The sequence below is a fragment of the Sciurus vulgaris genome, assembly GCF_902686455.1.
Source record: "Sciurus vulgaris genome assembly, chromosome: 19".
In the NCBI taxonomy this organism is placed as follows: domain Eukaryota; kingdom Metazoa; phylum Chordata; class Mammalia; order Rodentia; family Sciuridae; genus Sciurus; species Sciurus vulgaris.
In genome coordinates, this window is record NC_136480.1 from 8699801 (window position 1) to 8714912 (window position 15112).

Genomic DNA, 15112 nt, shown 5'->3' on the forward strand with positions numbered 1-15112 from the left:
GCAGTGTGGGCTGCACCCTGCCCTTCCAGCCGTGCCCAGCCCCTGCCCTCTCGGCTTGGCAGGCGAGAAGATGTTCCAGATCGACAGCGGGAGGAACGCGCCCCTGCACTCGCCACCCTCGGAGCACTACACCATCATCTTCAACACCTTCGTCATGATGCAGCTCTTCAATGAGATCAATGCCCGCAAGATCCATGGCGAGCGCAACGTCTTCGATGGCATCTTCCGGAACCCCATCTTCTGCACCATTGTGCTGGGAACCTTCGCCATCCAGGTAACCAGGCCACTGCCCTAATCTGGGCTGGGCTGGGCAGTGAGCACCCCGCCCTCTGTGCCAGCTGCTGAGGGCCTGTCCCCTCTGTGTCTCTGCTCCCTTTGACCTCCAGATAGTGATCGTGCAGTTTGGAGGGAAGCCCTTCAGCTGCTCGCCGCTGCAGCTGGACCAGTGGATGTGGTGCATATTCATCGGGTTAGGAGAGCTCGTCTGGGGCCAGGTGGGTTCCAGTGGGTTGCAGGAGGTGCCTGTCTGCAGGGGAATGGGAGGAGCACTGGACAGGGAATCCATGAGTCGCCAGGAACGGGTCCTTGCTCTGTCATGGACTCATTGCCCACTCCAGGTGAGGCCCTTGCCATTTCTGGGCATCTGGGCAGTGGGGGCCTGTCCAGGTCCCAAATACTAGACATCTGCCTACCACCACTCTGAATTTTGCCTTGTATTATTTACCATTGCTTCTGTTATTAATATTTTTAATCACTTCAGGATTTTTTTTAACAAATTTACTTTAAAAGGCAATGCTACTAACATGACTAGAAAATCAGTCACTTGCCATAAATAGAAACTAACAAAAAATTTAATGTCATGAGCACAATGTTATTAAGTGCTAGCTAGACGCTGTGGCCTGCCAAGGCTCAGGGCCCGAAGCCAGTGTGTTGAAAAGGGAGATTAGTCAGTGGTGCTGATGGCCTGTTGGCACCAAGCAGTCTCCTTCAGAGGACTCAGAGGGACAAATCCTGCCATGTCGCGGTGTGATGCAGTGCTGTACCTGGGGCTGCAGGAGATCTTCCCTGGCTTTGGGGATGCTCTCTGGTGGCCCCTCCAGCTCTGACCCCAGGACATTCTTCTGCCAGTCCCTTCCCCTATCTTTGCCTGAGTTCCATGCACACATGAACATTGGGTGTATCCACGTGTGCACGCACATATGCGCATGCATGCGCGCGCACACACACACATCACAACTCTGACAGCTTGCTCCTCACCCAGGTGCTAGGGAGGTATCCAGAGCCCATCCTGGACCCAAGGGCTTGATTTCCAAGGTGCTCAGACACCCAAGGAGTGGGGACCCCATGGGCCTCTAACATCATTCTCTCCTTCATGGCTGTCCCCAAGCTAGAGTAAGAAGTCAATGACAAAAATTAACCAAAAGATAAAGAAGAAAGTAGTTCGTTTTTGTTCTTATTTTATAAGTAGTTCTGGAACTGTGGTTGAACTACATCCCCAGCACCTTTTATTTTTTTAATTTCAAGCCAGGCTGTCTCACTAAGTTTCCCAGGCTGACCTTCAACTTGTAACCCTCCTGCCTCAGGCTAGAATTACTGGTTTCATTTCAAAATGACTACCACACCCAGGAGTTTCATCTCAGAAGAATTTCTTTAAAATTTGGAACTTCTTTGGAAAGTTGATAGACCTATTTTGACCTAGGAACTCCCTTCTCTGGGCACCCCTTGGGACCAGGCCATCTCTATCACACTGGGGCCCACACCCTAAGCTCTCAGTATCTGGAGGAGCAGATGCATGAGGACTAAGGGCAATACCAATGGACAGTGTTAACCCTAAACTCCCAGGGACCCCTTAGGCTGAGTGTTTAGTCAGCCCCGGTCTGTCCTTATGGATTTAGGGGGTCTACATCTGGTACCTCAGCCTGACTCTCAAGCCCCAGCCCCATAGACGAGCCCTCTGGGGAAGGCTTCTAGGTGGAGAAGGAGGTCCCTTCCCTGTATTGCCTTCCCAGTCCAAAACTGGCTGACCCCAGCCAGGCTACCCAGATCTATGCCTCCATTCCCCAGGTTTGGGGATCCCATGACCCGGTGACGTCAGGGGGAATGAACCCAGGAGACCTGAGGGCCAGCCACAGGCAAAGCTCTCCACAGCAACTTACATGCCTGGCTCCACACTCACTGATGGGAAAACCAAAGCTCAGAGGGGTGACCTGACTTGCCCAGGTTACACAACCAGCACAGTCTGCTGTGTTCCAAGTTACATTTATGCAACTTGTAAAGGCCAAGATGTCCTACTGTGCCCCAGACTCTAGACGAGTGAGTTAAAAGGCAAGTTAACAAGAACTTGTAAAAGGGAGAGATGGGTTAAGGAGTGAGTGGGTCCTGGGGCTAGATAAGCGGGTTAGCAGAAGAGGGAGAGGAAGTGGAGTAGAAGCTGGAAGGACAGCCTGCCCTGACCCCCTGTCGGGTGGTGTCCCTTGCAGGTCATCGCCACCATTCCCACGAGCAGGCTCAAGTTCCTGAAGGAGGCAGGCAGGCTTACGCAGAAGGAGGAGATCCCCGAGGAGGAGCTCAACGAGGACGTGGAGGAGATCGATCACGCCGAGAGGGAGCTGCGCCGCGGCCAGATCCTGTGGTTCCGTGGCCTGAATCGGATCCAGACACAGGTACAGGAAGCCCCAGGCGGGCCCGGGCCTGGCTGGCATGTGGTGGCCAGTGTGTGCCTGCCGCCCCCAGGGCTGATTCTGGCACTGAGGGTGGCCACAGAGGGGCCTGGGGGCTTCCATGGCGCCCTGTACAGGGCACCACAGGGCACCACAGTGCACCACAGGACCCCAGCCCAGCCCTCCCGTGTCACCAGCCACTTGCACACTCATGCTGCTGCAAGGGAGCAGCCTCCTTGGGAAGACTCCATCACACCTCGACTTGTAGGAGATGTCCTAGGGGTCACTCCCACCCTGGGTTTCCAGGGAAAGTCCCTTGGGAGGGTGGTGGAGGGGGCAGCTCTGAGGGGAGTGAGAGGAATGAGGGGCAGGTCAAGGCTGGGTGAAAGCTATAGGCCAGGGTTGCCCCAGGTTTTCTCAGGACCCCAAGGTGAGCCATTTATGCCCCCATGCACATCTTCCACCCATGAGAGGTTCCAGACACCCCAGACCCACCACTGGGTGTCAAGGAGGTTCTGGGGAGCAAAGGCTGCCCTCCCCAGGTACACATGTGGGGAGTCCCATGTGGCATGTAATAACCATGCCCCCCACACAGCCCCCACCCCCAGTCAGAAGCTATGTACAGGCATGCTGTCACTACTCTGTGAGGTCAGGGTCAAAAGGGGACCAAGAAACCAAGAGAGAGGTCTCTTGACTTGAGAGGCACTGCAGCTAGGAAGGTCATCTTGATCCCTCCCCGACACTCTGGGAAAGCTTGGCAGAGCCACTGGCCTCTCCTTGGTCTCCAGAGGTGGGCTAGCAACTTCATTTCTATCCCGTGGAGCAGGTGCCTCCCCTGGGCTGCTTCTCATCCCACGGTGCCCATCCCCAACCTCATCTCATTGAGAGAGAGAGAACAGGTGGGTCTGCCTCCCCAGGTCTAGAAGCCACTAAGGCCATGAGATGACCCTTTCTGCTAAGGTGGCATGACCAGGACAGGACAGGGAGTGGGCTTCAGACCCAGAGCTGCCTAAACAGGCCTGGGCTCTCCTTCCCTAACCGGAACCCCAGTGACCTCACTTCCTGTGGGGGTGGGACATTTCCGTGGCTCCAGCCCTGCTGTCACTACCCTGCAGATCTCCAGATTGCGGGAGGAAGCAAAGAATGTAGTCTCTCGAGTGGGCACAAGCAGAGCACCTCCTGTGCCAGTCTCTTCCCAAGCACTAATGTGGGCCTGGTTTTTGCCACTTGCAGATAAGCCTGCCAGGTAGATGGCATTGCCCCTTCTTAAGGACAAGAAACAGGACTCAGAGGGGGAACTTGCCCAGAGTCACCTAGCTAGTAGTGACAAGAGCCAGAATTTGGACCAAGGTCTGCCCACCCCAGGGCCCCCACCACATCACTCTGGCGCCAGGCCTGGCCCAGGAAGGCTAAGCAGCAGCTCCTCCTGCCAAACACCACGCTTACCCAGCCTCCCCAGCCTCTCCCAGCCCCTAGTATGGGGGAAGGCCAGAACCCTGTGTCCTCCCGGGGACCCTGGGGCCTACAGATGGGCCTGGAGCTGAGCAGACATCTTTCAGAGCCTTGGAGTGTGTCTGGTATTTTTGTTTTGATTTAAGTGACGCTGTCATTGTCGCCATGGCTGCAGCTGTTCTCGTGACGTTGCGCCTGTCAGTTGTGTAGCTGTCGTGTCTGTTCTTCTCGCAACTTGTCTCGTTCTCTCCTCCGTTGCAGATTGAAGTAGTCAATACTTTCAAGAGCGGGGCCTCCTTTCAGGGGGCCCTGCGGAGACAGTCCTCCGTCACCAGCCAGAGCCAGGACGTAGCCAATCTCTCTAGCCCTAGTCGCGTGTCGTTGTCCAATGCTCTTTCCTCTCCGACCAGCCTTCCTCCTGCTGCAGCTGGGCGTGAGTGTGACTCCTTACCGCCTCTGCTGGCGCCACCAACGCCAGCCCCCGGGGCGGGCAGGGGCCGGGGTGCCAGAGGACATGGGGGGCAGCTGGTCACTGTCAGGCCCAGGGGGCTGAAGGGTCACTGCCACTGAAGTGGGTCCCAGTTGGTCAGGAGGTCATAGCCAGTCACTTAGCAAGCCAGGGTCAGCTGGGGCCAGGGGGTCACAACCAGTCAGTCGGGGGGTCCAGAGGTCTGAGTCAAAGGATCACCAGCAGTCAGGAGGGTTTGGTCCCGTCCACCACAGTCATAGAGGCCAGAACAGGCAGTCACAGAGCTGGCCACAGAGTGTCCCCTGCTCTAGTCATACTTTGTCAGGAAAAGCCTAGCCCTTGAGGACAAGGGTCAGAGTTGACTTGGAGGTCACAATCTTGTAGTCAGAGTCAAGCAAGGGGTACTGTGGGTCAAGGGTTAAGAGCCCCTCGGGGGTCAGAGTGGGACCCCACCAAGAGAGAGGTCAAGTCATCAGATAATACCTACTAGTGTTGGGAGTCATGACCAAGGGGGACAGATGAGTCAAGAGGTCACTGCAGGTCAGAGGCCACCATCAGTCAGGAGTCCCCAAATTCTGAAATCTCCCCTCCAGACTGTCCCTCCCCTGGCCCTATGATGGCACCAGGGGCCTCACAAACACCGTTCCCACTGTTCCCCTGCTAGAAGCTGGGATGCACCGACCTTCTGACCCCTTCTTAAAAAGGACAAGGCTCCTGACCCATCAGCTTGGGGCATGCCTCACGTCTCACCTGCGTGCAGCAGACCGGAGGGAGCAATTCTAACCTTGGCATCCTTCCCTTCTTTATCTGAGGGATAGCCTGGGACTGTGGCCCCCTCCTTCATCTCCCTCCTCCTCTCCTCACGCCACCCCTTCTGACCTGAGCCCCTCATCTCTCATCTCTGGCTTTCCGGGGCCTCTCCATGACTTTAGGCCCCAGAAGGAGTCAGTCCGTATTCCCCATCTGCCTCCCTGGTTTTGTCTCCAGCTGGACCCCTAAACTCACGCAGTCCTTGGTTCCAGTGTTCCCAAACTGACACATTGTCATCTCTGCCAGGCTTGGCTTCCTTGATGAGAAACAGACTCCGGGCCTATCTCTTGATGTTTCAGAGAGTGCCTCTACCTCCCATCCAAAACACGACAGCCACAGCACACCCCTCCACAAGCAGGAAGGGACTTGTGTGTGGTGTGGGAGCTATTCCACTATGCCCGCAAAGAGCCTGATCCTGTCTATGGCCTGTGCTCATGTCCCATGGTCTTTCTGTGATGCTCTCCTGCCCAGTTCACAAGACTGCAGGAAGGAAGCAGAATCTGTTCATTCATTAGCACAAAAACATAGCGATGGGGTGACCAGATACGCCAGGGGACATGGAGACGTATGTGAGCAGATGGTGTCTGAGTCACATTCCCAGGAGGTACTGTCACTAGGAGATCACTGCCAGGCTTTCTCTGGTCCCATCCTCTCTGGTCTTCAGACCACAGAGCCCTTACCTCAGCAGGTGGCCTCCACCCAGGTGACTTTTCTAGCCTTCCTGTGCCTGCAGCTGCTTTGCTTTGGCCTTGCGCAGCATACCACCTGTCTGGAAGCGCAGTCGCCAAATGTTCCGGCATGGACACACCCCTGTTGGTGACTCTAGCATTGCTCTGGGTGACCCTGATTGCCAGGACTGTGACTTCTGGGTGCAAGCTCAGTTCTTTTCCCATCCCCTTTAACCACTGAGCCACATCCCCAGCCCCTTTTTTTTTTTTTTTTTTTTTTTTCAAGACAGGGCCTCACTAAGTTGCTTAGGGTCTTGCTAAGTTGCTGAGGCTGGCCTTGAACTTGAGATCCTCCTGCCTCAGCCTCCCTAGCCGCTGAGATTACAGGTGTGTGCCACCTTGCCCAGACTCTTTCAGCCTCTTTCTTGAAGCACAGCACTTCACACCAGCCAGGACAGAGCTCATCCAACACTCCTAGGCACCCACGGAGCCTTGGCAGACCTTCCCGGGCTTAATCCCTCAGCTTAGCCCTCAGTTTAGCCCTCACAATCAGGAAGAAAGCTGAGTCCTCTCACACCTCTGCACTTTCTTCTCACCTTTTCTTTTGTGTCATTAGTAAAACTATTCAAGGAGACAAGTCCCAGGAAAGCACTGTCCCTTCAGACAAATGTCCATTTATGCCCACCCTTAACCTCCTGTCCCTAAGCTGATCTCCCTCCAGCCCAGATCAGTCCCCCTTATCCCAACCGACTTCAACTTTGGAAAAAGCCTCTGAAAGGAAGCCGAGGCAGAGGCTGTCCCAAAGCTGACCTGCTAGTCCTCATCCCTGACCCCTCATTGTCCCAGAAGCCCCAGTGGGGTTGGTCACACCAGGTCCCTTACCCAAGCCCATCACCCAACCCCACTTTGCTGCTGTCCCAGGAACCTCACATTCCTACCCTTTGTTTTAGAGTCCAGCCTATAACTGGGTCCCTTCTGGGACCCTTCTTTGGGCATGGGGGTCCCAAAAAGAACCTGACCATCTTCCTGCCCAAGGGCACTGGCTCCCAGAGGGATCACAACCTCTGTAGTGTCAACATACACATTTGATCATGATGGTCACAATGCAAACACTAAGCAAATATCCCCTAGTCCTTTGCTTGAATAGTTTCCATAACAAGTCACCTGCCTCTATTCCCAAGCACTCTGAGAACCCTGCAGGTATGAGGCAAGGTCCCTTGAGAAGCCAGATGCTTCCTTCCCACAGGGTGGTTTGAACCAGGTGGCCAGGACACACCACTGGGTGGATGGAGAGGGGCTGCCCCCACCTCACAGCAGGATCTGCACGCTGGGGGCTCTTCAGCCAAAGATGGCACCATATGCCTGCTGAGGCAAAAAGAGTTGGGGTCTGTGTGCCCCTGGAGGAGTCAGACCACTATCTCTAGGCCACCAAGAGTTGACCACCAGCCTGGGCAACTAAGCAAGGCCCTGTCACAAAATGACTAGGAAGAAAGGACAGTCTACCAGCTTGTTAACAGAACAGAGAAAGACACTGACAGAGACCCACCGCAGAGACCCATAGCAGAGACCCATAGCAGAGACCCACAGCGAGGGAGCAGCAGGAGGTCTGTCCCCACAGTCCCTCACTGTCCCATCACATCACACCACTGCCCAGACAAATGCATGGATCTGGAGGCATGGAGGCTGAATTCCATCCACAGCCTGTGCCCACACCCACAGGGTCACTGGGAAAAGTCCCCCAGCCTGGCAGGGACTGAGACAAAACCTGACTTCCCTCAGTTTAGCCCTCACAATCAGGAAGAAAGCTGAGTCCTCTCACACCTCTGCACTTTCTTCTCACCTTTTCTTTTGTGTCATTAGTAAAACCATTCAAGGAGACAAGGACCTTATTCAGCTCGTTCACCAAACACCAAGCTGCACAGCCTCTTCTTCTCCCCCTCAAATCCTAACTCATCTCAAGCCACCTTTGTCCCGAGCAAGTCTGTAGTAGGTTCCATGTTCACCAGTGAATGTCCTGCTCCTTCAGACCCATTCCTGAGCCAGGCCCAGGCCACATTCGGGACACCACACCTCACTAGACAGACAGGGCGCCATCTGTCCCTGCCTCCCCTTCAGATTCCTGGTTTTGAGGACTGCTAGGGCAAGGAGTGTGGAGTGAGGAAGAGAAACCAAGATAATGAAAAGGACAGAAAGTTGGACCTCTCGTTAGCATTGGTAACTCATTTAGTGTGACCTTGGGTTGGCGAGAAAATGGCTTGCTTCTGGGTGGGGGGCCTTAGACCTCTCCGCTGTCTGAATATGCCATGTGTTTGTTTCCCTAGAGGGCTAGAGAACCCTGGACACAGAGTTCAGCAAGAGAGAGTGAAATTAAAACAGGTTGTGAGTCTTTAACCTTGAGCCTGAAATGAATGTGAATCAATCCCAGACTCTTGGCTTCCTTGAAGCCGGGTAAACATTCGAGTATGTGGAACCCCGGAAGCATCACAGAGCGGGGCCTGTGCATTCCCCCAGAGCCCTCCTGTAGTGCCAGGCACTCTGTGCTGACCAAGCCAAACAGCTGAATCCTGCACACTGGGCCCTTCCTCTCTTTCCTGGTCCCTGTGCCCAAACTTGGCTTCTGCCCCCAAGTCCCATCTCCACAGTAGGCAGGGAGGGGAGATGGAAGAGCATTTTTTTCTTCCCGTATATATATATTTTTCCATTTCAGCCACAGAGAGAACCGAAGTGGAGACTTGAGATGGCCGTGGCGGGTGTCCCGAAAAGTCTTGTCCCCACAGTCTTGTCCAGAGCAGTTCATTCTTTCTGTTGTCTCCATCCCAGGGGGAGGGTGGAGGGGCCTCATCTCATTGTGTGTCGTCCCCTCTGTTGTCAGTCACATGACAGGGGCCTGCCACCATCCCCTTCCCCCACACATGCACCAGGTCTTCCAGCCAGCATCTCATTGCAGAGGCCTCAGAACGCACATGCACTAGGGCAGTACCAATGACCGTGGCCATTTCACAGGCGAGAAAACTGAGGCCTTTTTTGGTTCTGTTCCACTGTTTTCTCTCAGTCAAAGTGTAATAGCCCTTATATCCAGAGATCTGAGTATGAATAATCTCTGCAGAGCCACAAATAGGGAAGTCAGGGCAGCCAAGGTGGCCATCACGAAATGCCGGCACTGATGCAGTGTCTGGTGGACTCTTGCTTGCCTTCTTCTGGAGTCTCCAGCCCATAGCACACAAGAACAGAGAGAGATGCTCTTTTGGAAAACAAGTGAAAGTCAGCATTAAGAGATGGCTGACAGCAAGGAGGAAAACTCCAGAGGAGAGGGAAGAGCCAAACTGCGTGGCCTTGTCCAAGACCAAGAAGGACGACTGCGCCACCCGAGCTGACTCTCCCTGCGCGCCGTCTGCAGGAGGCAGAGCAGCGCATGAGCTGTAGAAATCCTCCCCTCTGAAACAGGGAAATGAGCCTCAGTTATGACACTTAGACTCACCAACCAGAGGCACCCAGAAAATTCACCTCCATGGAGCAGGCTCTCCCCACAGAGCCCCCGCGGAGTCAGCCCTGGGTTTAGCCAAGAGCTCAGTCTGGGACTCCCAGGGCCTCCCCACGACCGTCTCTGCGGTCTTCTGCTTCCCTGTAGGCCTGGGGGTGTCGGCCAAGGCCCTGCTCCTTGGCCCCACAGCCCTGGACACAATCCACACCCAGCCGCTGTGTTTTCTCCCTCTCACTCTGCTCTGAGTTGGGGCTGGGAAGAGAACATGAGGCACCTTTGTCCCGAGGCCCGTCAGTCCCCTGAGGTGTTCTCTCCAGGAGCCCAGAGAGAGGACCCCTCTCTCCCAGGCGAGGGTCCTGCCCCTCTGCACCCAGTGAGGCAGGACAGAGCATGACCAGAGAGGTAGCCAAGGCACAAAAGGTGGCAGAGCCAAGACCCACACTTGGATCTTCCTGCTTCCAAGTCCCCACCCACTGTCCTTGAAGACCCAATGACAACCTCCTTCCAGTCCTCAGAGAAGGCTGAGCCTCAGATGGGTGTGGCCATCTGCTTCTGGCCTCATTTTTTGGTCTTGTGTTTTCAAAACACAAAGAAATGAACAAACACCCCAGGAAACAAGGGACTCCCCCCCCCCCCAACAAAGCAAGTTCCACTGACTGACCAGGGCTGTGAGTCTATACTCGAGTGTTTACCTCCCAATGCATGAAGGAAAGAAACGCTGGGTACAAACAACCTCCGTTCACATTGTCCAGGCTTCCAAGTGTAGCCGTGTGTCCGTCTGTGTGTGCCGTGTGGTTCCCGACCCGCTGAGGCATGCCCCCTGCCCCTGAATGTCACCGGTCTGCGGCTCCTTCGTGCTTTCTGGCTGCCTCTGTTCTGCGCCTCAGAAAGCCCTGAGTTGGCTTCAGTCCGCTTTGCTGCCTGGGTTTGATGTCCCCGTTCTCTGTTTGGCCTCCTGTGTCTTCTCCCATCCCCACTCATCCAGCCATCTCTCCTTCCTGTTCCTTTACTGTGTGACACATAATCTGTTCCATGTGGTTTGGTTTCTTAACCGTGTGTGGTTTTTTGGGTTTTTTGGTTTATTTTTAAGATTAAAAAAAAAAAAAAAAAAAAAAAAAAAAACACCTCTCCTCTTTCCTCCTCTCTTCCCCCTGCCCCAGTCCCCTTCTGCATGGTCGAACCTCTGCTGTCCAGTTAACCAGGCTCAGTCTCTCACTAGGTCGGGGTGCCCGTCGGAGTGGACCATGCTTCTGTTCACCACTGTGTCCCAGCATCTCTTTATGGTGCTCGATGACCCCTCCTGTCCTAATACAGTAGTTCTGACCAAAATCAAAGCCATTTTTAAAAACCAGCTCATGGATGCATATCCCCTAGCCCTCTGCCATTCTTCCCTCCCTGCAATGCGCATAGCACCCAGCGACTGTGGACTGCAGCCGCCTGCTGCCCTCGCCCTGCTCCCACCCCGTCCACCGAGCCCCTGGAGCCTGCAGGCCCCAGGGCTGCTCCTGAGCCCTGTGCTTCCCTTGCAGATCCGCGTCGTGAAGGCGTTCCGTAGCTCTCTCTATGAAGGGTTAGAAAAGCCCGAGTCTCGAACCTCCATCCATAACTTCATGGCTCATCCTGAATTCCGGATCGAAGATTCACAGCCCCACATCCCCCTCATCGACGACACCGACCTGGAAGAAGATGCCGCGCTCAAGCAGAACTCCAGCCCGCCGTCATCGCTCAACAAGAACAACAGCGCCATCGACAGCGGGATCAACCTGACGACCGACACGAGCAAATCAGCTACCTCTTCAAGTCCAGGGAGCCCCATCCACAGCCTGGAGACGTCGCTTTAGCTGAGGACCCTGTTGCCCGCCCGCCCGCCGGCCCGCCCTCACGAACCCGCTGCCTCCGCTCCCGGGCACCCACCCCTCCAGGCATCCGACTCACCCACGCAGCAAAGAGCAACCCCAGGAAACCAAATACTGGAGAGAAAACCGACGTTTCCACCCACAGACCTTTCTCTGGCTGCGATGCTGTTTGAACAATTTTTCACTTCGAGGCAAAGGCCGGTTTCCGGGGGCCTCTGGGAGGAGTGAGCAGTTTTCCCAAAAGGAGCCCCTCTTGGCTCCGCCCAGACATGGACCAGCCATGCACCCGCCCGGCCACCACGTCCCCCGCATGAATGTACTGGACACTTTCGATCCTCCCCTTGTTTGGTTTTGGGGGGGGGTTGGAGAGGGGGAGGGTTTTTTTGTTCGTTTGTTTTCTTAGGCGGGAACTGCAAACAGGACTCTTTTCTGAGACTATTTATCCAATCCACTGGTCTGTGAGTTTTTGAAATGCTTGCGCAGCATGGTCTCAGTTGTATAGATTAATTTAATAACTTTTTGAAATCGCAGAGCTTAACTCGCCTAGTAGATTTGCACCAATGGAACCGAAGAACTTCATAGACACTCACAAGATTATATCCATTTCTTTGTATCTATATCAACGTATACTTTCCAAGACTGTATACGTCCATATAGATAGGTAGATATATATATATGTATAAATATATATACATGGATATATAAAGTTTCTTTGCCGGCATGTTGCCTTGTTTCTGCTTAAATTGCTCTATTTTAACTTATTTATGTCCTAAAAGAAGAATGTAATTTGTTTACAAACCTGTAGATAACGTCTTTGGCTATTTGTACGGTTCAAGAACACTGGTGGCTGAGATGCTATAAAAATAGCTCGGCCCAACAGACACTTCCCCTGGATTGCATCCTCGATGTTTTACAATAGCCATGCTCTGATTTTTTGCCTGCTATTTCCGTTCAATGATGTCACTACCGTGGGAAGCTCAGGCAGAAGCCAAATGCTACCAAGGATCCATCCCAAGGTGTTCAGCCACATGCTCCGTAGACAAAGGGAGAAGAGGAGAGAAGGTTTCCTGGGTATGCGACACCAGTGGCTGTCCCAGCCCAAGGATGTCAAAGCACTGGTTCAAGACTTTTCTCTCAATGAAACTCGCTTGAGTTTACCAAGAGCATTTCCAACATAGGTTGTCTTTGGCACTGTCTGCACAGAGGTTGAGGTAGTGTTGAAATATTATAAATGCTATTGTGTTGATTTTTTTTTTTTAGTTAGTAATTTAGAGGTTTATTTCTTTATAAATGGCAGCATATGAGCTGTTGGCACACTGGATGAAGATCGGTATGGCTTGCTGCTTTTATTTTTATTTTTGAAGAAGAATAGCCTTTTTCTCTGCACTATTTAGATCCGAATGAACCTTATGATGTGTATATTGAGATGTATTCAGTGTGATTTTTAAACCAAATTGTCTTCCTTTAGCCACAATATATACTGTAACCTGTAACAGCAAGTCTTGCTTCCCCAGACCGAAAGCCATTCTGAAAACCCTCCCATATCACAGGTGAGAAAAGGTGGCTATTTTCCCCCCAAGACAATAACAGCACTAGTAACCCCACTTAATAAGAGCTTATTTAATTGTCTGTCGGCCTCTTAACTGCTAAGCACTTTGTGGGTCTCAGCTTTTTTCATAAAAGAACTTTTGTATTTAATACAAAGTTTGCTTTGAGACTTTTCAGCATACAATCTTTTTCCATAAACTTGTACAGTGCAAAAGACATTTTGAATACCATGATTGATGATGTCCCATGCTTCAAGGAAAACCAAACACTTCCCGCCTCGCTTGCAAAGTCCATTCCTCACGCTGACCCTTCCCACAGTCGTTTTGTGTCAGCCCGGCCCCTGCCCCTTCTCCAGGCCCAGAGAACTCTTCCACTACCAAGATGAGAGCCACCGGGAAAAGAGCCATAGTCAGCTGGGAGGGCCCGTGTCTGCACAGCTATGGAAAAACCTGACAGCTTCGGGGTTCAGAGTCAGCCCATCCCACCTGGCAAAATCTTTCTATAAGAAGGACCTTCTGTGCAAAAGAGCATTGCCTGAGTGTCGTGAAGAAATCTCTCTGAATGTATCCAGCAGAGGAAAACCCCCAGTGTTGGGGGACAGCCCTCGGATGTGTTTATTGGATTTTAGTATAAACACCACCAAAGCCAGCCCACTCGCTCCTCCGAGGAAGGAGAGACCAGCGTGCGCGTGAAACTTGGGGCAGCCTTGGAACATGGTGGTTTCTTTTGGAGCTTTCCTTTCTCGCGTTTTTCCATCTTCCCCTTCTTTGTTCAATCATGTATCTGTGACCTCATTCCATGATATCAGGATGGTCGTGCTTGCTCACCAGGCTCCCTGTGCTTCTAGAGCCAGGATGCAAGGCGAATGGGAGGGGTACCCCGAGCAGATCCCAGCTGGGGTGATGGGAGGAGCCATGGAAGCCACCAAGGAGGCCTGACGTTAGCGTCTGGTCTCCTCTCGTCAGGAAGGATGGATGATCGCACATACACCCCCCTCACTCTTCACACTGGCACACACATCCACACACGCACACACACAGAAAATGGTTGGTTTGTCACAACTCACTGTAGTATACAAAGCTTGCACTCTGCGTCCTATATCTAGCAGCATGGGGTACGTTTGGCAGATCACCCCATTAGGGGGGTAAATAATTTATGACCATTCATCTGTTTTTATGAATTTTTTTATCTAGACAATAATTGTAAATAAAGAACTCACCGTCTCTGTTCATTTAATACTATGCAATGGGTATGCTTTCAATTGCCGACTCTTCTGACTCCCATGATATGGTTCTGAGATGTGGTTTCAGGACAAAAGAAAAGAAAAGGAAACACCATCAAGTGGAACATAGTAAATATATACTGTGTAATGTGTACTCTTTTCTAGTTTGGACTACACCACCCAGCCTCTGTCCTGTCCTCTAGACACGGGCTCCAGGAGAAGGTGGCAGGGGTAACTCTGAGGTCTAAGCTCCCCACCGCAAAAGAGATGCGGGAAAAGTGGGCACCCATTCAGTGACTCCTGATGCTCCTGATGTAGAGTGACCTCCCTTTGGAGGAGGGAAGGGAGGGCTCTTCCTGCAATCTGGAGCTCTCCCTAACTCAGGAGCAGCCTCCATTGCTCCATCAACCCTCATCATGGCCCAGTGTCCCGGCCACAGCATAGACCCAACAAGAAGGAGGGCACCCTGCTTCTGACACCAGACTGCTCTGGAGCCAGGACTCTGGACCTTGTTAATGAAGAGCCCCTCTTTTCCCAACCCTGTTAAAATGCCATTCTACCGCTACTGACATCCTTTGTAGACCTGGGCCTCCTTCTGCAATTCCCCTTCTGCTCTCTCATCTGGGTGTCTCCTCTGGCACCAGCCACACCATTTTACTTACTGTCACTTTGGAATGTTTTATATGTGGTGGGGAAAGTCTCCTTCACTCTGCTTTTAAAAAATTTCCTGGTTATTCTCAACCTGTTGTTCTTCTGAGGTAATGTTAAAAATTTGCCAAAACCTCCCCCTCTGCCCTCCTCCCACCCAATTCTGGGCCCTGTCACTCCATGTGCCATCCCCCTCCCCTCGTTGTAATTACTGCTCCCAAGGGATGCTAAATACAGTGTGTCCTGTCAGGAGGGACAAAATTCCTGAATCTTGCAGGAAGCCTGATGTCCCTCCGGT

The 15112-nt window shown here is 52.9% G+C and overlaps 1 protein-coding gene across 1 annotated transcript in view; it reads left to right on the plus strand.

Annotated features, from left to right (window-relative positions):
- The window catches only part of ATP2B2 (ATPase plasma membrane Ca2+ transporting 2), a 406022-nt gene extending 391837 nt beyond the window's left edge, over positions 1-14185 (plus strand). The window contains 4 exon segments of the mRNA XM_079122219.1: positions 63-274; positions 387-494; positions 2481-2663; positions 11070-14185. Of these exon segments, the coding sequence (XP_078978345.1) occupies positions 63-274; positions 387-494; positions 2481-2663; positions 11070-11381 (815 nt within the window). The 3' untranslated portion in view covers positions 11382-14185.
- Positions 14186-15112: the final 927 nt, after the last annotated feature.